Source organism: Tamandua tetradactyla, chromosome 12, assembly GCF_023851605.1.
Source record: "Tamandua tetradactyla isolate mTamTet1 chromosome 12, mTamTet1.pri, whole genome shotgun sequence".
NCBI lineage: Eukaryota > Metazoa > Chordata > Mammalia > Pilosa > Myrmecophagidae > Tamandua > Tamandua tetradactyla.
In genome coordinates this window covers 52,474,985-52,498,528 of record NC_135338.1, presented here as the reverse complement: position 1 = coordinate 52,498,528, position 23,544 = coordinate 52,474,985, and the positions used below count along the sequence as shown (strand labels likewise).

At 35.9% G+C, this 23,544-nt stretch overlaps 1 protein-coding gene across 12 annotated transcripts in view; it reads left to right on the top strand.

The window, feature by feature from the left end:
- CATSPERB (catsper channel auxiliary subunit beta) overlaps positions 1-23,544 on the top strand; it is a 236,133-nt gene that overhangs the window by 2,123 nt on the left and 210,466 nt on the right. For 8 of the 12 annotated variants that reach the window (XM_077123362.1, XM_077123360.1, XM_077123361.1 and 5 more), the window contains exons 2-4: positions 372-478; positions 3,459-3,537; positions 22,641-22,729. In XM_077123362.1, coding sequence (XP_076979477.1) covers positions 461-478; positions 3,459-3,537; positions 22,641-22,729 — 186 coding nt within the window. In that variant the 5' untranslated portion in view covers positions 372-460. Of the gene's footprint in view, positions 1-371; positions 479-3,458; positions 3,538-18,824; positions 19,025-19,301; positions 19,417-22,640; positions 22,730-23,544 lie in introns of those variants that run through there. The other 4 variants (XM_077123363.1, XM_077123364.1, XM_077123358.1 and 1 more) reach the window with 3 other exon arrangements.

Sequence of the window (23,544 nt, the reverse complement as noted above, 5' to 3'; positions counted from 1 at the left end):
TTACTGAAAATATTTTGAAGCCTTTCAAAGTAAGTTTTAATTTCCTGGCCAAAGATAAATATAACCAAATCCATTTGAATGAAATTAGGGATCTTTTTATATTTGAGAGAATTAAATTGGAACAACTTTGAGGATGACTTAATAATAGGTCTTTCAAAGTGGAGACCTGGGAGTGTAGTATGTTTAAGTCGTATTTTCAGGGAGGAGAAAAACTGACAGGTTCTAAAAATGGTGCTATCATTTAATTTGAGTGTTGAGGAAAATAATGCAAGTAATAAAGGGCACTATTTAAAACTTTTAGCTTTTAAACTGAAGGAAAGACATTAACATGTAGAACTATTTATCTTTATTTTCTGCTTTATACTTCCAAGACTGAAGATTTTAGCAGTCAGTGATACTTGCTGATTGACAAGGATGTTAAAGAGATTGAGAAGCAGAGAGTAAATCATCTTCAGGAAAAATGCACATAATGTCTTTGGTATGTCTCATATAATTTATTTTTAAAATATTCTTTTAATAATACACTTTAATTTTAGAACAGTTGTAGGTTTTTGGAAAAATTGCACAGAAAAGTAGAGAGAATTCCCAAATACTCTTCTACCCCCAGTTTTTCCTATCATTAATATCTTGTATTAATGAGATACATTTATTATAATTGATGAACCAATACTGATATATTTTTAGCAATTAAAACCTATAGTTCACATTAGGATTCATTCTTTGTGTTGTAGTTACATTGGTTTTGACAAATAATATATGAAGTCACCATTAGAGTATCATACCCTAAAATTCCCCTGTGCTCTACCTATTCATCCCTTCCCAATCCCTGTGAACCCATAGCAACAACTGACTTTTTTCTGTCTCTAAGGTCTTTCCTTTTCCAGAATGTCATATAATTGGAATCATACAGTATGTAGCCTTTAAGCCTGGCTTCTTTCACATAGCAATATGCGTTTAGGATTCCTCCCTGTCCTACCATGGCTTGATAACTCAGTTTTTTTTGTTGTTGAATAATATTCCATTGTACAGATGCACCACGGTTTGTTATCCATTCACCTACTGAGTGTTGCTCAATAGATGAAGAGTTGCTTCCAATTTTTGTAAATTATAAATAAAGCTGCCAGAAACATTCATGTGCAGGTTTTTGTATAGACGTGGTTTTCAACCCCTTTGAGGAAGCATCTAGGAGTGTGATTGCTGGATTGCATGATAAGCCTATGTTTAGTATTGTAAGAAACTGCCAAACTGTCTTCCAAACTGGCTGTACCATTTTGCATTTCCATCAAAAATTAATGAAAGTTCCTGTTGGTCCACACTCTCACTAGCATTATAGTATTGTCAGTGCTTGACATTTTAGCCATTCAAATAAATATGTAGTGGTATCTCATTTTTAATTTACAATTCCCTATCTACATATGATATTGAGAACTTTTCATATGTTTATTTGTCATCTGTATATCATCTGCTTATTTGTCATCTGTGAGGTGTCTATTCAGTTCTTTGGCTCATTTTTTAATTGGATTGTTCATTTTTTTATTGTTGAGTTCTAAGAGTTTTTAGTGTATTTTGGATACAAGTCCTTTATCAGATACATGCTTTGCAAATATTTCTTCTAGTCTGAAGCTTGTTTTTTCATTCTTTTACCAGTGTCTTTGCAGAGCAGAAATTTTTATTTTAATGAAGCCCAACTTATCAATTTTTCTTGTCATGGATCATGATTTTGGAGTTGTATCTAAGAAGTTATTGCCAAACCCAAGGTCACCTAAAAAGTCATTAGAAAAGTTGTGGGTTTATAGGACAATTATGCACAAAATACAAAGTTCTTATACACCACCCTATTATTAACATCTTGCATTAGTATGGTACATTTGTTCAACTCATGAAAGAACATTTTTATAATTGTACTATTAACTATAATGCACCATTTACAATAAGGTTTACTGTTTGTATGGTACAGTCCTGTTTTTTGTCTTTGTTCTTTTTTTTTTTAAACTTTTATTCTAATAACATATATATACAACCTAAAATTTCCCCTTTTAACCACATTCAAATATGTAACTCAGTGCAGTTAATTATGTTCACAATATTGTTCTACCATTACCACTATCTATTACAAAACATTTCCATCAACCCAAATAGAAATATTGTGTAATTTAATCATTAATTTCCCATTCCTTACTCCCATCCAGCACCTGGTAACCTATGTTCTAGTTTTTGACTCTATGAATTTGCCTATTCTAATTATTTCATATCAGTGTCTTATTTCACTCAACGTATCTTGAAAATTTATCCACATTGTCACATGTATCAGAACTTCATTCCTGTCTATGGCTGAATAATATTCTTTTGTATGTGTATACCACATTTGATCTATCCATTCATTGGTTGATGGACATTTGGATAGTTTTTATCTTTGGCAATTGTGAATGATGCTGCTGTGAACATTGATGTGCAAATATCAGTTCGAATTCCTGCTTTGAATTCTTTTAGTTATATACCTAGAAGTGGGATTTCCAGGTCATATGGTAGTTTACTTTCTGAAATGTAAAGATTGCTAAACCATCTTCCACAGTGGCTGCATTATTTTACATTCCCACCAACAATGAACAAGTGTTCCTATTCTTAGGAAGTCATTTTTGAAGGAGTAAAAAAATCAGTTTAATTTACTAGGCAATTATTAAGAACCACACAGGATCTGAGATTTTACTCTACCTACAAACTGACATATTAGTCTGTTTTAGCAAAGGACATAAGACTCTTGAATTAGAGACAAAGGACTTCATTGATCACAGCAAAACAATAACCAGAGTGTCAGCATGATGCTCCGTCTGGTTCCCTATGCCCCCAAGTAAATGGAGACTATGGATGCTTAAACATGTACTGTGCCTCATTTAAAGGATTGAAGCACTTAACTTGGGAGATTTACCATAGAAACAAGCCTTCTCTTGTCTGGGGGCACATTTCTTTATCCCTCAAGACTGCTTGCTGCAAACACAACCCTGATAAAGGCATGGATAAAGATTAGTCAGCACCTTGCATTCTCAGCAAGAACATGAAGTAGTGCTCAGAATGCGCATGGGTTGTCTCCCCCAAAAGCAATGCAGTGAAATATTAAATCTAGTTACAATGGCATGATCCTCAGTCTTTATCAAGCCAGATTCTATGTTATGCAGCCTGAATAATCAATCATACCTTTCCAATAGTTATTACATTGAGGAAAAACCTGATTTAGCTATTTCTCTAGTTTGCAATAATTATATTTATAAATATATTTAATGCAAATTAGGGAGTAGATGTATTACGAATGTATACGTTGTCTGCTCCTGTCACATAATGGGAAAAATAATTTAAACTTGGAGGGATGGTTTATTTAATACTTTGTAGTTGTTTATAACAAAAGAACCTAAGAAATATTTTCAGAGTAATTGAATGGAAATAATTCTTATTTCTCCCAACAGATAGACTTGCTACTTTTGAATGTTGTGATTTTGCTTTTGGACAAGTTTGATTTTTCATCAGGAATAATATATAATAATGGTAAGTTTCAGACTCTCTTAGGCTCTATTTCCTTCTCTTTATATCGGAACTTTACATTACTTTCCAATTTTCTCCCAGAAATTATCTATTCTACTACAGTCCAAAGGTTCCTAATAACATTGTGAACCTATTGTTATTCAATTGTATACATAGAGATTTTTCTCTTATTATGATATTTCATCATTTATAAACCATGTAATAGTTAAAGTTAAAAAGCATTTCATATTTAAAAATTTTAATTCATTACAATACATATTTTTGAATTTTCTCCTCCATGAATGGTTGCATGTAATATGATTTATAAATTGATTTACAAGGCTAGTAGATTTATTATTTATTATTTATTATTTCTGAAAATAATATAAGGATTAGTCAATAAGACTTTTATGGTGGAAAAACCTTGTAAAAGGAACTAGACAAATCTGTATCCATTTGTGCAGATTGTTTAGATTCTAAAGCATACTGAACTGGATCCTAGATCATAGTAGATCCTCAGTAAAAACAAATTAACTGAATGAATGTAGAGATGGATTCAAGCTCTCTTCTGTTCACTGGGGTGTTGCAGAATTGTATAAGTTTTGGAACGATTCCAGTTCCAGTTCCTATACTCTACCAGATAACATATGGCACTTGCATGGATATAAACTAGGATGGGAGGGGCTACAGACAAACGCGAGATTTCAGAGGTGAAAGAGGTTGCTTTTAACTGGAGAATTAGGAAAATAACAATCAATTCAGGTCCCCAAAGATGGGTCAGATTTGGAAATTCAAATATAGGGAGGAGTATTCTATGAAGACATAATATCCTTGAGGATGAACAAAGTTATGGAGGCAGAGAATCACAGTGTATGAGAGGTTAGTAAATATTTCAGTATGACTAGAAAGAAGGAATAGAATATGTAAAATATTCTGGAAATATAGAACTGGAGCACAGCACAAAGTGTCTTGAATGTCAGGTTAAGGGATTTGGGGCTTTAGTCTATATTCATTGAAAGCCATTGAGGATTGCTAGGGAAGGAGAATGACATTATAGCTAAAGTTTAGGGGGATTAATATGTCAGCTTTGAGTAAAATAAATTGGATGGGGAAGAGATGAGGGACAGAGAGAACAGGTAGAAAATTTTCATGGTAGTTTACATCAGGTCTTCAGTCTTTTTTGGTCATGCACTCCATCAATAAAAAAATATTGAACTTGCTTTCCCAATATTTATAATAATATACTGTGTACCTTATAAACCCACACAAGAATTAGGAATGAAAAGGAATTTAAAAGAATGAAGTAGTATTTTTAAATCATTGTAAAGTATACTTAATATTATAAGACTCTTTGCTTTACTTTTTTCTTTTAATTTTTTATTTAAGAAAATAAATAACACACTTAGAACCACCAAAAATAGATATCTTAGTTTGCTTAACCATAGGTATATTTAAAGTATCTGTATAATTATTGCAAAGTCTGAATTTACACAGTAAATTTCATAAACCAATTTAAAATTAAGGTAACAAGGAAAAAATCTACAAATTCAGATAGCAAAGTTCTTAAATTCTAAGTATTAAACACTAACTTAGATACCATTTGATCAACTGTCAAAACTGTGAATGTTCTCAAAATATCAAGTGGAAAGTTCTTACAAATATCTGCATTGATATAGTAATGACCTATGTTACTAAAAATCAGGAAAATATGAAGATACAAATATTCTTACAATTAACGTATGAAAATCTTAACCACCGAAAATGGATACCTTACTTAGCTTATCCATAGGCATATTTAAAAAAAAAAATCTAAGTAATCATTGCAAAGCCTGTTTGTACAATATGTTTCATAAACCAATTTAAAATTAAAGCAAGCTTATTCATTGGCATATTTAAAAAAAATCTAAGTAATCATTGTAAAGCCTGTTTGTACAATATATTTCATAAACCAATTCAAAATTAAAGCAAGGAAGGAAGAAATCTATAGATACAGATATCAGAGTTTCTTAAACTCTAGATATTAAATAGTATTTTAAATACCACTTGATTAACTGCCAGAATTGTGTGCATTCTGAAAATATCAAGTAAAAATTTATTACAAATATCAACTTTGCAATAGCAGTGAACTATGTTACTAAATATTTTCAAATTTTTTATTTCAGGAATTTATCTAATAGTGTAACTGCCTATAGTCTGGCTGAGGGCCGTGAGCATGTATAGTTCTAGGACTGCTGTAAAGGGCAGTTCCCAGAGCTGAATGATGTGATTGGGGGCCCATGCACATGCATGGGCCTAGAGTGCCATAAACTGATGCACAGAGCTTAGGGGGGTTGGGGTGTGGCTGTGTGACACTGTGGGCAGGGGGGCGGGAGTAGCCTAGGTATGAAGGTTAATGCCCACAGCCTTTATGTGCTGGCAACAGCCTGCAAGGAACAGGACGGAGGAGGTAGTGCTTGGCAAGGGTGTAGGAAAGGTGGGTTGGGCTGCAGTTGGGATGGAGGTGGGGGCTAGGTACATACTCTGAGGGCTAGTGGGGTGGGGGTGCCTAAAGCGTGGGGAATGGGAGTGGTTGACAGGGTTCACATGCATGGGGTGTGGGGTGAGTCGCTTGTCATGGGGCTGTGCTGGTGAGGGTAGTGTGCCCAAGGAATATTGCCTGGCTTACTTCCCAGCCCCAGGCTCCTGTCCATGCACTCCTGTGGGCTCCAAGCCTCTGTGCCAGACTCCAGCCCTCTGCCTCTCAGTTCCTCAGCCTCTGCAACCAGGGCTGCCCCAAGTGGTGCAGAAGGCTCTCCCAGGTCAGCTGCACTCCTGAATCACCACGTCAGTCACACTCCTGTCCCTTCTCTAACTTTTCCATGGAGCAGGACTACTCTTGAGCTACTCTTTTCGGCCATCTTCATGGAAGTCAGCTTCCTGCCTATAGTTTTTAAACCTTTTTTGTTGTTGTTGTTATAAAGTATAACATACGTATACAAAGAAAAGAAAGAAAAAAGCAATAATTTTCTGAGCACACATCAACAAGTAGTTACAGAACAGTTTCCAGAGTTTTTCATGGGCTACCATGCCCTTATCTAAGATTTTTCCTTCTAGCTTCTCCAAACACCGATGGCCTTATCAGAGTCATAATAACAGAATCATACAGTGCCTGTCCTTTTGTGTCTGAGTTATTTCATTCAGCATTATGTCCTCAAGGTTCAGCCACATTGTCATATGTGACATCATTTTGTCTAAATGCTGCATAATATTCCATCATATGTATATACCACATTTTGTTTATCCACTCGTCTGTTGATGGGCATTTGGATTATTTCCATCTCTTTGCAATTATGAATAGTGTTGCTTTGAACATCGGTGTGCAGATGTGTGTTTGTGTCATTGCCCTCAACTCTTCTGGGTGTATACAAGTGTTGGTATTGCCAAGTCATAGGGCAATTCAATATTTAGTTTTCTGAGGAATCACCAAACTGACTTCTCTAGTGGCTGAACCATTTTACATTCCCCCCAAAAGTGAATAAGTGTTCCAATTTCTCCACATCCTCTCCAGCATTTATAGTTTTCTGTTGTTTATTAGCAGCCATTCTTATAGGTGTGAGATGATATTTCATTGTCATCTTAATTTGCATTTCCTTTATAGTCATTGAAGAAGAGCATCACTTCATGTGCTTTTTAACCAGCTGTATTTGCTCTTCAGAAAAGTACCTATTTCCTCTGCCCATTTTATAATTGGGTTGTTTATTCTTTTGTTGATGAGCTGTGTAATTTCTTTATGTACACATGATATCAAGCCTATATTTGATATGTAGTTTCCAAATATTTTCTCCCATTGAGTTGGCTTCCTCTTCACCTTTTTAGCAAAGTCCTTTGAGGCACAGATGCTCTTGATCTTAAGGAGTTCCTGCTTCTCTATTTTTCTTTAAGTGTGAATTTTAAGACACTACCTCCTATTACTAGATCTTGAAGATGTTTCCCTACATTTTTTTCTAGAAGTTTTATGATACTGGCTCTTACATTTAAGTCTTTGATCCATCTTGAATTAATTTTGGCATAGGGTATAATGTAGGGGTCCTCTTTCATTCTTTTGGCTATTGAAATCCAGATCTCCCATGCCAATTTATTGAAAAGACTATTCTGTCCCAATTAAATGGATTTGGAGCCTTATCAAATATCAAATGTCCATAAATTTGGTGGTCAATCTCTTCATTCTCGATTTTATTCTACCAGTCAGTCCTTCTGTCTTTAGTGCCAGTACCATGCTGTTTTGGCCACTGTAACTTTATAGTAAGTTTTAAAGTCAGAAAGTGATAGAACTCCCAGTTTGCCCTTCTTTTTTAGGATATCTTTAGCTATTTAAGGTCTCTTTCTCTTCCGTATAAATTTTGAAGTCTAATTTGTTGGATATTAGTATAGCTACTCCTGCTCTTTTCTGATTGTTATTTGCATGAACTATCTTTCCCCAACCTTTCCCTTTCAACCTTTATTTATCCTTGGGTCTAAGATGTGTTTCCTGTAGACAGCATATAGATGGGTTCTGTTTTTTAATCCATTCTGCCAGTCTGTCTTTTGATTGGGGAGTTTAATCCATTAACATTTAGTGTTATTACTGTATGGGCAGCACTTTCTTCTACCATTTTGCCTTTTGGATTTTATATGTCATATTTAAATTTTCTCCTTTTTACCTTTACTGATGGTTTTCCTTTCTATACTCTTCTCCACATCTCTCTCTCCTGTCCTTTCATATCTGCCTCTACTGCTCCCTTTAGTATTTCGTGTAGAGCCAGTCTCTTGGTCATAAATTCTCTCAGTGATTTTTTTGTCTGAAAGTGTTTTAATTTCTCCTTCATTTTTGAAGGACAATTTTGCTGGATATAGAATTCTTGGTTGGCAGTTTTTCTCTTTTAGTATCAAATATATCATTCCACTATCTTCTCGCCTCCATGATTTCTGCTGAGAAATTTACACATAGTCTTATTGGGCTTCCCTTGTATGTGGTGGATTGCTTTTCTCTCACTGCTTTCAAGATTCTCTCTTTCTCTTTGACATCTGACATTCTGATTAGTAAGTGTCTTGGAGTGCGTCTATTTGGATCTATTCCCTTTGGGGTACACTGCACTTCTTGGAGCTGTAATTTTAGGTCTTTCATAAGAGTTGGGAAATTTTCAGTGATGATTTCCTCCATTAGTTTTTCTCCTCCTTTTCCCTTCTCTTCTACTTCTGGGACACCCACAACATGTATGTTTGTGTGCTTCATGTTATCATTCAATTCCCTGAGTCTCTGATCATATTTTTCCATTCTTTTCCTTGTATTTTCTTTTGCTTGTCAGATTTCAGATGTTCCATCCTCCAATTCATTAATCCTATTTCTGCCTCTCGAAGTCTGACATTGTAGGTTTCCATTGTTTTTTTCATCTCTTCTACTGTGCCTTTCATTCCCATAAATTTTGTGATTTCTTTTTTCAGAATTTTGATTTCTTCTTTTTTGTTCATTCCTTGCCTTCTTTATATCCTCCCTCAATTCATTGTTTTGATTTTTGATGAGGTTTTCCATGTCTGTTCAAACATTCTGATTTAATTGTTTCAACTCCTGTATCTCATTTGAATTTTTGGTTTGTTCCTTTGACTGGGCCATATCTGCAATTTTCCTAGTGTGATTTGTTATTTTTTGCTGGCGTCTAGGCATTTAATTACCTTAATTAGTTTGCTGGAGATTATTTTCACCTTTTTACCTAGGACTTTCTTGCTGGATGACTTTGTTGTCTATCTGTTCTTTGACATTCAGTTCGGCTTATTCTGGACCACTAACTTAGTTTTGTTTAACAGAGGGGAATTTTTCAGTTCTTGTTTTCTTGTTTCTTACCCTGCCTGTATGGTGCCTTCCCCCCATCCCCCCATCTCTTAGGAGGGTCTACTTAGGTATTATAGACCCCAGCCAGATTTTCCCAGACCAAACTGGCCTCCTGTCAGGAGGAAAAAGTCACCTGCATCAGTTTTCCCAGACGGTAAGACCTAGCAGATTGAAAGACTTTCCTGTGAAGTCTCTGGACTCTGTGTTTTTCCTATCCTGCCCAGTATGTGGTGCTTTTCTGCCTGCAGGTCCCACCAGCATAAGGTGATGTGGCACCTTTAACTTCAGCAGACTCTCTCTGCTGGGGGTGTGGTGGAGACAGAGGAGAGGTTGTAGGCTGGCTTTAATTGTTTCAAATTTCCAAACCCTGGGGTCTGAATTCCTTGAGGGAGGGAATCTACCTGAGCTGGGCCCCACCTCTCTCCTGGGGTGGGCACAGGCTCCAGATAAGTTCTCCAACAAGCTTGTTTCTGCCTATACCTAGGGCAGTTGCAGCCTGAGAAGCCTTGCAGCAGTATCCAAAGGCAGTCCAGCCTTTGTAGAAACACAGCCATAAAAGAGATAAAAGAAAGAGAAAAATCTTCTCAGAGCAGGACCCTCATTTCTCAGGCTAGCCAATCAAGAGTATAAGTTGGTATGTTGCTTTGTGTACCTTCAGATCCTATGTGCCCCCTCCTTTCCTTCAGAGCCCAGACCCTTTCAAGTATTATGTGCTATCTGATCAAAAAAACCTCTGTTTCTTTTTCCATCAGTCCTGCCCCATTGGCACCAGGGTAAAATCAGCAACCTCCACTTTGACCAGGTTCAGCTTAGCTGAGGGCCTATTTTTAGTAGTCAGAACTTGTGAATTAATCCCACAATTGAAGCTTAGTTGTGCTCAGTCCCTGCTGCTGGTAAAGTCCCTTTCCTTTCCCCTCTGGGAAGCATCCTGTGGGGGAGGGATGCCAGCCACCGCAGCTGGGGGAACTCATGGTTCTGGGGGGGGCTCGCAGCCAGTTCAGGTGGTCCAGAGTGGGGTATGCTGTGTGTCTGGTCACTGACGTGGCCCCAGGAGTTGTTCTGTACTGTTCCTGGCTATTTAGTAGCTGCTCTGGGGGAAGAACTAAATCCCACACCTTGCTAAGCCACCATCTTGGCTGATATCATCACAATCCTTCCATATAAATTTGACAGCCAGCTTTTCCAGTCTTCAAAGTAGGCTGTTGGGATTTTTATTGGTATTGCATTGAATATGTAGATCAGTTTGGGTAGAATTGACATCTTGATGATATTCAGCCTTCCTATCCATGAGCATGGAATATCTTTCCATCTATTTAGGTCATTTTTTATTCCTTTTAGCATTTTTTTTTTTTTTTTTGTAATTTTCTGTGTATAAGTCCTGGAGATTCCTGGTCAGGCTTATTCCTAGATACCTAATTCTTCTAGTCGCTATTCTGAATGGAATTTTTTCCTTAGTTGACACCTCAAATAGTGTATAGAAACATTACCGATTTTTGTACATTAATCTTGTATCCTGCCACTTTGCTGAATTTATTAGCTCAAGTAGTTTTACCATAGATTTCTTAGGGTTTTCTAAGTACAGGATCATGTCATCTGCAAATAATGAAAGTTTTACTTCTTCTTTTCCTATTTGGATGCATTTTATTTCTTTCTCCTGTCTAATTGCTCCAGCTAGTACTTCTGAAACAATGTTGAATAACAGTGGCGACAATGGGCATCCTTGTCTTGTCCCTGATCTCAAGGGGAATACTTTCAATTTCTCACCATTAAGTATGATGCTGGCTATGGATTTCTCATATATGCTCTTTTTGATATTGAGAAGGTTTCCTTTGATATCTACCTGCTGAAGTGTTTTTATCAGGAAAGGATGCCAGATTTTGTCAAATGCTTTTTCAGCATCAATCAATATGATCATGTGATTTTCCCCTTTCGATTTGTTAATGTGCTGTATTACATTGATTGATTTTCTTATGTTGAACCATCCTTGAATTCCTGGTATAAATCCCACTTGATCGTGATGTATAACTCTTTTAATATGGCATTGGATATGATTTGCTAGAATTTTGTTAAGAATTTTTGCATTTATATTCATTAAGGAGATTGATCTGTAGTTTCCTTTTCTTGTATCATCTTTATCCAATTTTGGTATTAATGATATTAGCTCCATAAAATGAGTTATGTAGCTTTCCTTTTCCTTCAATGTTTTGGAAGAGTTTGAGCAGGATTGGCATTAATTCTTTTTGAAATGTTTGATAAAATTCTCCTGTGAAGCCATCTAGTCCTGGGCTTTTTTTTTGGGGGGGGGGAAGATTTTTGATGACTGATTGGATCTCTTTACTTGTAGTTGGTTTGTTGAGATCTTCTGTTTCTTCTCAAGTCAGTATAGGCAATTAGAGTGTTTCTAGGAATTTGTCCACTGCATCTAATTTTTCCAGTTTGTTGGCATATCATTGTTCATAATATTCTCTTATGATTTTTAAAATTTCTTCATGATCTGTAGTAACAACCCCCCTCTCATTTCTGATTTTGTTTATTTGTGTCCTCTCACTTTTCTTCTTTGTTAATATAGCTAGGGGACCGTCAATTTTATTAATTTTCTCAAAGAACCAATTTTTAGTTTTCTTTATTCTTTCTATTGTTTTATTGTTCTTCAGTTTGTTTATTTCTGCTTTAGTCTTTATTATTTCTCTTCTTTTATTTGCTTTGGGGTTAGTTTGCTGTTCTTTCTCTAAATTCTCCAGATGAGCAATTAAATTCTCAAGTTTTGCTCATTCTGGTTTTTTAATACAGGCATTTAGGCAATAAATTTCCCTCTCAGCATTGCCTATGCTGCATCCCAAAAATTTTAATATGTTGTTGTGCTGGTATGAAAGGATTATGTGCCCTTGAAAAGCCAAGTTTTAACCCTGATCCAATCTTGTAGAAGTAACCATTTCTTTTAATCCCTATCCAATAATGTAGGTTGGAACTTGATTAGATTATCTCCGCAGAGATGTGAGTCACCCAATTGTGGGTATTAACCAGGAGTTAAAGGGACATGTGTCTCCACCCATTCCAAGTGGGTCTTGATTAGTTTACTGGAATCTTTTAAAAGAGGAAGCCTTGGCAACAGCTTTAGAATGATGAGAGCCAGAGCCCATGCAACCAGAAACCTTTGGAGGTGAAGAAAGAATATGCCTCTGGGAGAGCTTCATGAAACAAGAAGCCTGGAGAGAAAGCCAGCAGATATCACCATGTTTGCCATATGCCTTTCTAGTTGAGGGAGAGAGAAACCATGAACTTCATCCACCTTTCTTGAGTAAATGTAACCTCTTGTTGATGCTTTATTTGGACATTTTTATAGTCTTGCTTTAATTGGGACATTTTCATAGCCTTAGAACTGTAAACATGTAACTTGTTAAATTCCCTTTTTTTAAAAGCAGTTCCATTTCTGGTATATTGCATTCCAGCAGCTAACAAACTAGAACAATTTTATTCTCATTATCATTTGTCTCCAGATATTTACTGATTTCTCTAGAAATGTCTTCCTTGACCCACTGATTATTTAAGAGTGTGTTGCTTAATCTCCATATATTTGTGAAAGTTGTGGTTCTTTGGTGATTATTAATTTCTAACTTTATTCCATTGTGATCAGAGAAAGTGCTTTGGATATTTTCAATCTTATTAAATTTATTGAAACTCAGTTTATGTCCCAGTATATGATCTATCCTGGAGAACGTTCCATATACACTAGAGAAAAATGTGTATTCTGGTGTTCTTGGATGTAATGATCTATATATGTCTATTAGATCTAATTCATTTATCCTATTGTTTAGGATCTCTATTTCCTTGTTCAGACTCTATGTGGTTGTTCTATCTATAGTAGAGAGTGGGTGTGTTGAGGTCTTCCACTATTACTGTTAATATGTCTATAGCTCCCTTCAGTTTTTCCAATATGTGCCTCATGTACTTCGGAGCTCCTTGATTTGGAGCATATACATGTATGATTGTTATTTCCTCCTGGCAAATTGTCCCTTTTATTAATATGTGGTGTCCTTTGTTTCTTATGACGTCTTTTCGTTTAAGGCCTATTTCATCTGCTATTAATATAGTTACTTCTGCTTTCTTTCAGTTACAGCTTGCATAGATTATCTTTTTCCATTCTTTCACTTTCAATCTAACAGTGTCTTTGAGTCTAAGATGTGGATGTGTCTTTTGTAAGCAGCATATAGATGTTATGTTTTTTGATCTATTCTGTCAGTATGTGTCTTTTAATTGGTGAGTTTAGCCCATTAACTTTCAAAGTATAAAAGTGGTTCTTGACTCTACCATCTTGTCCTTTAGTTTTTATTTGTCAAATCTGTATATTATTCTCCTTCTCTCTCCATTTTCCTTTAAATTAACTTTCTCATATTCTTTGATTCTGTGCCCTCTTCCAGAACTCCCTCTCCTGTCTTTTTTATCAGCTAACAGGGCTCCCTTTAGTATTTATTGTAGAGCTAGTCTCTTGTTGACTAGTTCTCTCAATCTTTCTTTGTCTTTGAAGATTTTAATCTCTCCCTCAATTTTGAAGGATAATTTGGCTGGATAAACAGTTCTGTTGAAAGCCTTTCTCATTCAGCAGCTTAGAAATATCATACCACTGCCTTCTTGCTTCTAAAATGCCTGTTGAGTAGTCTGAAGTAAGTTTCATGTGTTTTCCCTTGTATATAGTAGATTGCTTTTCTCATGCACTTTTAGGACTTTCTGTTTCTCTTTAACACCTGACAATCTGATTAGAATATGTCTTGAAGTGTGCCTGTTTGGATTTATTATATTTGGAGTTTGCTGGGCTACTTTGATTTGTGTATTCATGTCTTTTATAAAGGCTAGGAAGTTTTCTCTGATTATATCTTCAACTAACTTTCCCAACACTTTACTCTACTCTTCTGCTTTGGGACACCAATTATTCTTATTGGTGTGCCTCTTGTTGTCCATCATTTCCCTAAGATCCAGTTGCATTTTTTCCATCTTTCTTGCCATTTGTTCTTCTGTGCACTCTAGTTCTATTGTTCTCTCTTCTAGCTCACTTATTCTTACTTCTGCTTCTTCAAATCTGCTATTATGTGTCTCCAGTATATTTCTTATTTGGTCTATTGTATCTTTAATTTCAGTGAGATCTGCCATTTTTCTATTTAAACTCCCAAATTCTTCTTTATGCTTGTCTAGTTCCTTCCTGACATCCTTTATTTTTTAAATAAATATCCTTGAGTAATTGTTGCATATTCTGTGTCCTTTCTGGAATTTTGATTTGGTTTATTGGCTGGACCATTTCTGCTTGGATCTTTGTGTGTATTGTGATTTTCTCTTGTGTTCAAGGCATTTGATTATCTTGATATGTTTATTTTGCAAGTTGGTTTCCTTCACTCTTCTCAAGTTTTGTATATATTTAGTTTTTGCTGAGTGTTTCCTTTCGCATTTTGTTGGTTTTTCTCCACCAAATCAAGGTCCAGATCTCATGTAGGGGATACAGTTCAATTTTAGGGGTCTATTGGAAGCTAGGCCAGAGTGTATGGGTACTCTAGTGGCAGAATGGCTGCCCACCATGTGGGAGACACAGGCTTGACTCCCAGACTCAATATGCTGAAAAGAGGAAAGCTCCCAGCCTTCTAAACATTAACTCTCTCAAAGGGAATAGCAAGCCAAGCAGAAAGAAAGATGTAAATGTCATCTTCCATTGATCTATCTATCAGGGCATTTTCCATTTTAGAGGACTTCTTTCTTGGCCAAAAATTCCATTGCCCTTTTCAATGTACCAATCTTTCCATAATCCATTGATTGATGATGAAAATGTTCACTGATATCACCAGAAATATTGAATACTGGAAGACAATGGAATGGCAGATTTAAAGTGCTCTATCTTGCTGAATTCCTCACACTAGGAAAGACCTATGAGAGAAATAGCAGCTGAAGGCCCACTCTTCACCTGGAGAAGGTGGCAGACTGGGGCAACTGGAGGAATCCTCCAGTGCAAGTAAAGTGGAAGACACAGCCCAATATTGAGTCAGATTTTAGCCACAAAATGAGGACAGAGCAACCCTGTAGTTATAGTCCCGCCCAGTCAGAAAGCAGCTTGGGCTTCCCTCTTTGTTCTACTTTTAAAAACCTGTTACTAATTAAAATATTTTTGGTGAGAAAAATGTGATTGAATATATATATTTTTAAATTCTGAATTCAAACATTGTGTTGTAGAAATTTGAATATTTGGTTCTAAATTCAGTTTATTTTGCTATTTGACTATTATACGTTATTAAAAATGTACTTAACAAAGCTATTCATATCTAAATGAAAAAAGCACATATTGGCTTAATTGAGTAAATAATGATACTCATTTTCAATTCCCTCCATCAATTTTATAAAGATTTTTATGGAAAAATTTTTTGTAAGTTTCCATCTTTTTGTATGTCACCCAATGGCATTTTTTCATTTTAAATGGTTTCAAACCACACTGAAACTTCATTTGGAACATTTAAATTAGGTAAGAAAATTCTGTTTCCAAGTTTTTAAAGTGTGCAGACATGAAGGCTTTTTTCTTTTTTGTTGCTGTATGGCCCAGGAGATGAAGATATGAGGGCTTTTATAGCTGACATATTTATGAAATTTCTGGCAATAAAATTACATAATGGAAACATTTCCAAATTTCTATATTCAAAATGGTCTCTCCATAGCATACATGTTTTAAAAAGGATAATTTCATATTAAATGTCAATTTCAATTAGAAAGATTAAGTCCTGGTTTATTTTTTTGAAAATGTCTGCCAGGTAGCATATTCCTGAGAGCTTTTTCATCTCAGAAAAGGCCATAAAATTTGGAACTCCGTTGTTTTGTTTTGTAATGAAAAAAAATTCACAATTCATCCTTAATTTGGAGAAAAATTTTTAAATACTTTGCCATTGTTCACCAGCAAAATTCATGCTCACTACAAAGGATGTTCATGGTAACACTTTGTCAAGCCTTATCTAAGATGTCATTTAGCACTTTGGGTGCTTCTGGCATCACCTTCATTGCTCCAATTGTGTGAATACGAATAAAGAAGTGAGCAAGTGTTATATATTGTAATATTTCTGTAAATTTATCCTAGAGTTATTTTCTTATTCTAGTCAGACCAAACATTTCATCAGTGTTTACACTAGTGCAGTTTCACTATATATCATGATTTTTTTTAAAGAAGTCATATATTGCTGTAGATGTAACTTCTCTAGTTTATCTTTCCTTTAGCAGCTCATAAAATATAGTTCTTCCTGTATTTCATTATTAAACCAGAATACAGCAAACTCCATAATTTGATAATTTCTGGGCAATGAGTTCCATTTGGATAGGTGTGAAGGCTGGGAGTTGCTTCTCTGACTCCCTGCACAATACCTCATGTGTTTTCCCCTGCCTCTTCTTTCATGACTCAAGTTCAAAGGGGCCTGCTGATGAGTATATAACTCATAAAATGATGTCAAGATGCAGAGGACAAACTGACTAGTTTATTTATGAACAGACCTTAAAATGTGTTAAACTTTGAGGCAGAAGGGGATCTCCTGAAAATCAAATACTTTGTACATCAAAGGACTTTATCAGGAAAGTAAAAAGGCAGCCTATGTAATGACAGACAATATTTGGAAACCACATATCAGATAAGGGTTTAATATCCAGAATATATAAAGAGCTCCTACAACTCAACAACAAAAAAATAAACAACCCAATTTTTAAAATGAGCAAAAGAAATGGATAGACAGATTTCCAAAGAGAAAACAAATGGCTCACAAGCATATGAAAAGATGCTCAACTTCATTAGCTATTAGGGAAATGCAAATCAAAACCACAATGAGATATCATCTCAGACCTACTAGAATGGCCATTATCAATAAACCAAAAGACCACAAGTGCTAGAGAAGGTGTTGAGAAAGAGGTGCACTTATTCACTGTTGATGAGAATGTAGAATGGTGCAACCACTCTGGAAAGCAGTTTCATGGTTCCTCAGGAAGCTAGGTGTAGAATTGCCATATGATCCAGTAATCCCATTACTAGATATATACTTAGAGGAACTGAAAACAGGGACACAAATGTCCATTTGTACACTGATGTTTATCGTGGCATCATTCATGAGCACAAAGAGATGGAAACAGCTCGACTGTCCATCAATGGAGGAGTAAATAAACAAACTGTATATGCACATGATTGAATATTATGCAGCGGTAGACAGAATAAAGTCTGAAGACAGAATAAAGAATGAAGCATGCAACAACATGGATGAAACTTGAGGACATTATGTTGAGTAGAATTAACCAATAACAAAAGAAAAAATACTGTATGGTCTCACAGTGTGAACTAACTATAAATGATCAAACTCTGAGAGTTCAAATTAAGAACACAGGTTATCAAGAGATAGAAAGAGGGTAGAGATCACACATTTGATGCTGAAGGAGTACAGAATGTTCAACAGGATTGATTGTAAAGATCCAGAAATGGCTAGCACAACACCATTTGATGGTAGCACAATATTATAAGTATAATAAACAAAGCTGAGTGTGAGCATAGTTGAAGGAGGAAGGCTAGGGGGATCTATGACACCAGAAGGAAAGAGAAAGGTTTTTAACTGGGACTGTAGAGCTCAGCAAAATCTAGAGTGGACAGTGATGGTGATTAATGTACAATAAGAAAGTTTTTACAAAAGGGAGACGTAAATGAATGTCAAAATGAATGTCACCCATCCAGGGGTGAAAGTCTCCCTGGCGACATGGAAGATGACTCCCAGGGATGAATCTGGCCCTGGCACCATGAGATCAACAATTCCATCCTGACCAAAAGGGGGGAAAGAAGTGTAACTATTAAGCATCAGCGGCAGAGAAAGTTCAAATAGTGTCCATAGGTTACTCTGGAGGTTGCTTTTATGCAAGTTTCAGTTAGACCTTGCTACCTATCATAACCTGCCAAGCCCCAACCAGGACCACTCCTGCCAATCCTAAAGAACACCTAGGGCAATATATAAGATTACACAAGGGTTCCATGCACTAGAGTAACTTTCCAGAAATCTACAACCTCCAGATAGGTTGTTGTTTCTCCTTTTTATTTTTTTATCTTTATTTTTCCTTTTTTTCCTCTTCTTTCTTTATGGAAGAAATGGAATCATTCTCATACAGATTGTGGTGGTGAATGCATAACTGTGATTATACTGGAAGCCACTGATTGTTTACTTAGGGTGGACTATATGGAGTGTCACTCAAACTGTTTAAAAAATAGACAGAATGTTACAAATGCTGAAGGAGATGTGGAGAGAGAAAGAGATACCTATTCGCTATTGGTAGGGAAGTAGGATGGTGCAGAGGGCAGTGTGGTTGTTCCAGAGGAGGCTAAGTATAGGATTGCCATATGATCCTGTAACCTTGCTATTTGGTATATACTTGGAAGAACTAAAAGGAGTGGCATGAATAGATATTTATACACTGGTGTTTATAGCAGCATTGTTCACGATTTGCAATGGATCGAAGTGGCCTAACGGTACATCAACAGTTTGAAAGGAAGAGCAAACTATGGTGTATACACACATTGGAAGACTGAGTGGCTGCAAGAAGGAATGAAGCTGAGGCTTGCAACTAGGTGAATGAATCTTGAAGACATTATGCTGAGCGAAATAAGCCAGAAACGAAAGGACAAATATTGTAAGGCCTCACTAATATCAACTAACTATAATAGCAAGTGCTTAGAATTGAATTAAAGAGCATTCAGAGATTGGACAATTGATATCAAGGAGTATAGAATGTTCAATAAGGCTTATTGTAAAGGTTCCTAGATTGTAAGTTCTTACAGCAGTCATATCTATTTCTGAGTTTTAACTGTTATTTCTAAATTCTGAGATGGTAGCTCTTTGTGTATGACCTGGTAATTTCCTGGAAGTTTGGGCATCTGTGACACCTGAAAGTTCTGCAGTTCTGAAGGTCAGCATTACTCCAAATAGCAACTGTTAAGAAAGTTGAAAAAAGAGAGATCAGATTTCAATTAGAGATATGAATGAAATGGACTTGGTTAGGACTACAGTAAATCAAGATATAGGGTAAAGGTTGATATTGACTCTATTTTAAAACTTCAACATCTGTGTAAGACCAAAGAAAGAGGAGATGTTTATTTGGTAAAAAAAAAAGTTTATATTTACTGTAGTACACTATCTAATTTAACCTGTATGGTCAGTTTGATTTAAGCAGCATAATTACATGGAATCTAGAATAGGGAATGAGATCTTATTATTCTGTACAGGTTAATGTAATACCTGGATACATCCCAGAGTATTTGGGGCAGAAAATTAAAAAGTATTTACAAAGTCCCTCCTGGGTAAAATGTGGAAATATTAAACTTCCTCACTTTGAGAAATCCTGATATTTTCACAAGCATTAGGGACTCCCAATTTAATAAGTCAAGTCCTCAGTCTTGGGGCTTGCTCTTAATGAAACTTGTTCCAGCGAAGTTGAAACTAAGCCAACTTATGCCTAAGATTCACCCCTAGAGAACCTCTTTTCTTGCTCAGATGTGGCCTCTCTTTCAGCCAACTCTGCAAATAAACTCACTACCCTCCCCACTACATGAGATATGACTCCCAGGGGTGTAAGTCTCCTTGCAACATGGGACATGACTCCCAGGGATGAGCCTGGCCTGGCATGGTGGGATCCAGAATGCCTTCTTGTCCAAAAAGGGAAATGAAATGTAACAAAATAAGGTATCAGTGGCTAAGAGAATTCAAATTAAGTTGAAAGTCACCCTGGATGTCATTCTTCTGCATTATATAGATATTCCTTTCTAATTTCTAGAATATTCGAATAGCTAGAAGGAAATATCTGAAACTGTTGAAATGTAATCCAGTAGACTTGATGCTTGATGATGATTGTATAAATACATAGCTTTTATTATGTGTCCATGTGATTGTAAAAACCTTATGACTGACACTCCCTTTATTCAGTGTATGGGCAGAGAAGTAATAACATAAAGACAAAAATAAATAAATAATAGGGGACTAAGGGGAATAGGATGATCTGGGTGTTCTTTTTTATTTTTATTTTGTTTTATTTTTTGTGTATTTAAAATATTTTAAAATTGTTAGTGTGATGAATGCACAACCATATGATGATACTGTGAACCACCGATTGTACACTTTGGATGGATTATATGGGGCGTGAATATATCTCACTAAAATTACATTTTTAAAAAAATGTGAGGCAGAGAATGGAAGTAGACAGAATCACATGAATATTCTAGAGCTGCTGGAGCTTGTGTGAGGGGAGCTTGAAAGAGTAGCTTAACTTTTTAGAGATTGGGAAATTAAAAGAGGGTGACTCAGAAACAGAAGCACCTTAGTTCCAATCTAACTTTACTGGTTGTTAGTTGCATTACCTCTGAGCAGTAACTTCATCTTCCTGAACATTGCTTCTCTCTTCTTTAAAGAGCGGACAAAAATATGTATGGCACAAGGTATTCCAGGAATTCAAAAGTGACATGTAGGCCCGAGTAAGACATGTAGGTGTCAGGCCCAAAGGATATTATTTAAAAGAGCTAGTGTCCAGGCCGTCCACTATGGCTCAGCAGGCAGAGTTCTCGCCTTCCATGCTGGAAGCGGGTACAATTCCGGGTGCCTGTCCATGTGAAAAAAAAAAAAAAGAGTTAGTTTTCTTCTGAGTAGCTTCTTTTCCATTTAAGGAATATATTCATAGACAAAGGGGTATCAGTGAAGATTTTTAAGCAGAGAAGTGATTTGGAATTTAATAATTAAAAAGTAGGTCTGATAGCATTTCAGATATGAGCAAAATGATTATATGGAATGAGAAGGTTTTGAAAACTGTTTAACATTATATCCTCTTGAGACATATTTTAAATGATATTAACACCAATTTGTTTACTTAAAGTATGCTAAGAATAGCATTTAAACTGTTATTATGCAAACAGTAGGTATAATCTCTAATTATAAAGTAAATTTAGTTTTACTTCCCACTGAAATCTGCTCTATGGGGCTAGTTCTGCCTCATTCCTGGATGAATAATTTGGACAATTCTTGTGACTTTTTTGGTTTCAATTAGGTGATTCAATTATTTCTCTTGTCATTTCGGACTATAAAACTCAGCCTCACATTTTAATTGTAATTAAATGTATTACAACAAAATTTAATTGTGATTAAAATGTCCAAGCCCATAGAATAGGCCAAAGTTTTGTTTTATTTTTGAAGCTTCTTCTTCCCTTCTTCCTTTTTGAGCATGTGGAAAGTCTGCATTTAGGAAAGAAGGGTTAAGATCTGCTTTTAGTTCCCCACCTTGTGCTTAGATTCCTTCTTACCATCTTGCTAACTGTGGGTTTCAACCATTCTGACTCCAGGCTTGTAGCTGGGAGAACGAAATAGGGGGAATGGCATATTCACACTCTGGATTCAGCAGAGGTATAAAGCTGACTCTCAAATTCCTTGGTACTTGCACAGGTCCTTCAGAGATGGATCTTGTATATGTAATTCTTCTAATCAGGGCAAACGTTCTCCACATTCCCTCATTCTCTCCTCAGCTTCTGAAAACTCAGCTGTGCGTTCACATTCTCTCTGCTGAGATCTAGACGCCATTTGAAGCGATCTTTGGGGACAAGACCCTAGATAATCCTATGTTAGTGTTTTCCTCACAAGTACTTTGCAGCTGGCCAAAGGATGCATTAATGCACGTTTGCCTCAGCAAGCTTTGGTTGTGAAGGTTAGCCACCATAGCCACCTCCTTTCCATAAAAACACCTCCTGTGCTAGCCACCGCACCATCTCTCACTCTGTAGATATTCCAAGAAGGAGTATGAGTTTGTGCCCAACACTGCAGGGATACATGTTACATTTCTTAGCAGTCCCATCAAAGCTTCTTTTCTAAGACTCAGGTAAGAAAAAGGAATCCTCCCCTGTCCCCAACCCACACATTTGAGAGGAGGAACTACCTTCATAGCAATAGCTCTCTACGAAAACATGCATTCTCTTTCCAAGCTCTAAATCCTGACCCTCACTGAGGGTAAGGAGTTTAAGAGTCAAGAACTGTTTTTTGGCCACCTCTGGCAATTTTGCATCATGGTCTAGCACGTGGTATATTTTATTTTAGTGCTTCATGTAAACTTTTCTTTTTAGTGTCCTGATATTGTATCTTTAAAAAGAAAAAGAAAGTGGAAGATTTGAATTTAACTAGAGTAAAATGAAATTTTTATATAATTGTAATTCTTATTTTTGTAAAAATATTTGGTCGATTGGTGACTAATGTATATATATATTTGTATTATTTAGGTGATCTGGAGACACACTTTGCTTGTTCTAACCAAGGGTACCCCCAAAAGAATGAAATAATCAAGTTGTACCTTTCCTCAGATAACTTGGTAAGGTTCAATAATAGTATGTATCACTGACACTTCATATTCTTTTAAAGACCTTGTGTAAAACCAATAGAGCAATACTCTTTTCAAATTCCTTCTACTATTTTCAGACATGGGGAGGAGAAATTTTATATAAATAATAATCTTTTCCACTCCATGTCCACTAAAATCAGGTGAAATATTTCATTGAGCCATTGAGCATTCTGGGTTTTAAAAAAATGCCTCCCTTCTCCTTCATTTTTAAAGATAGTTTATAACTATCTTTGGAACTGATTTGTCCTTTTGAAATTTGACCAGATGTAGCTTGTTAGAGAAAGTTACTTCACATGACCTCAAGAATCTTTTCCTTTTATAACAAGTACCGCATGGCAATTGTCATTTGGGGTAAGAGATGATTTGATTCCTTCGAATTAAATTATGGAGACTTAAAAAGTGCATCAACATGGCAGCGCGACAGTGGCTCAGTGGAAGAATTTTCGCCTGCCATACCGGAGACCCGGGTTCATTTCCTGGTGCCTGCCCATGCAAAAAAAAAAAAAATACACCAACAAAATAAAATGAAAAGTTTTATTAAGATAGCCTCACAGTGAATGCTAACAAAGACAGGAGTAAATAAAAATGCACAGCATGCCTAAAAATATAGAATAAATACAATAAAAACAAAGGAAAACACCCCATGAGGTTAAATATATTCACCCCAAAATCTGCTTTGATTTAGTCTCCGGTTCCTTCTTAATATACATTTATTTTAAATTTACAGCTGTTATGAAGTGTAAGTCCTTTTAGTCATGATCAACTTTTTTTGAATATGTATTATA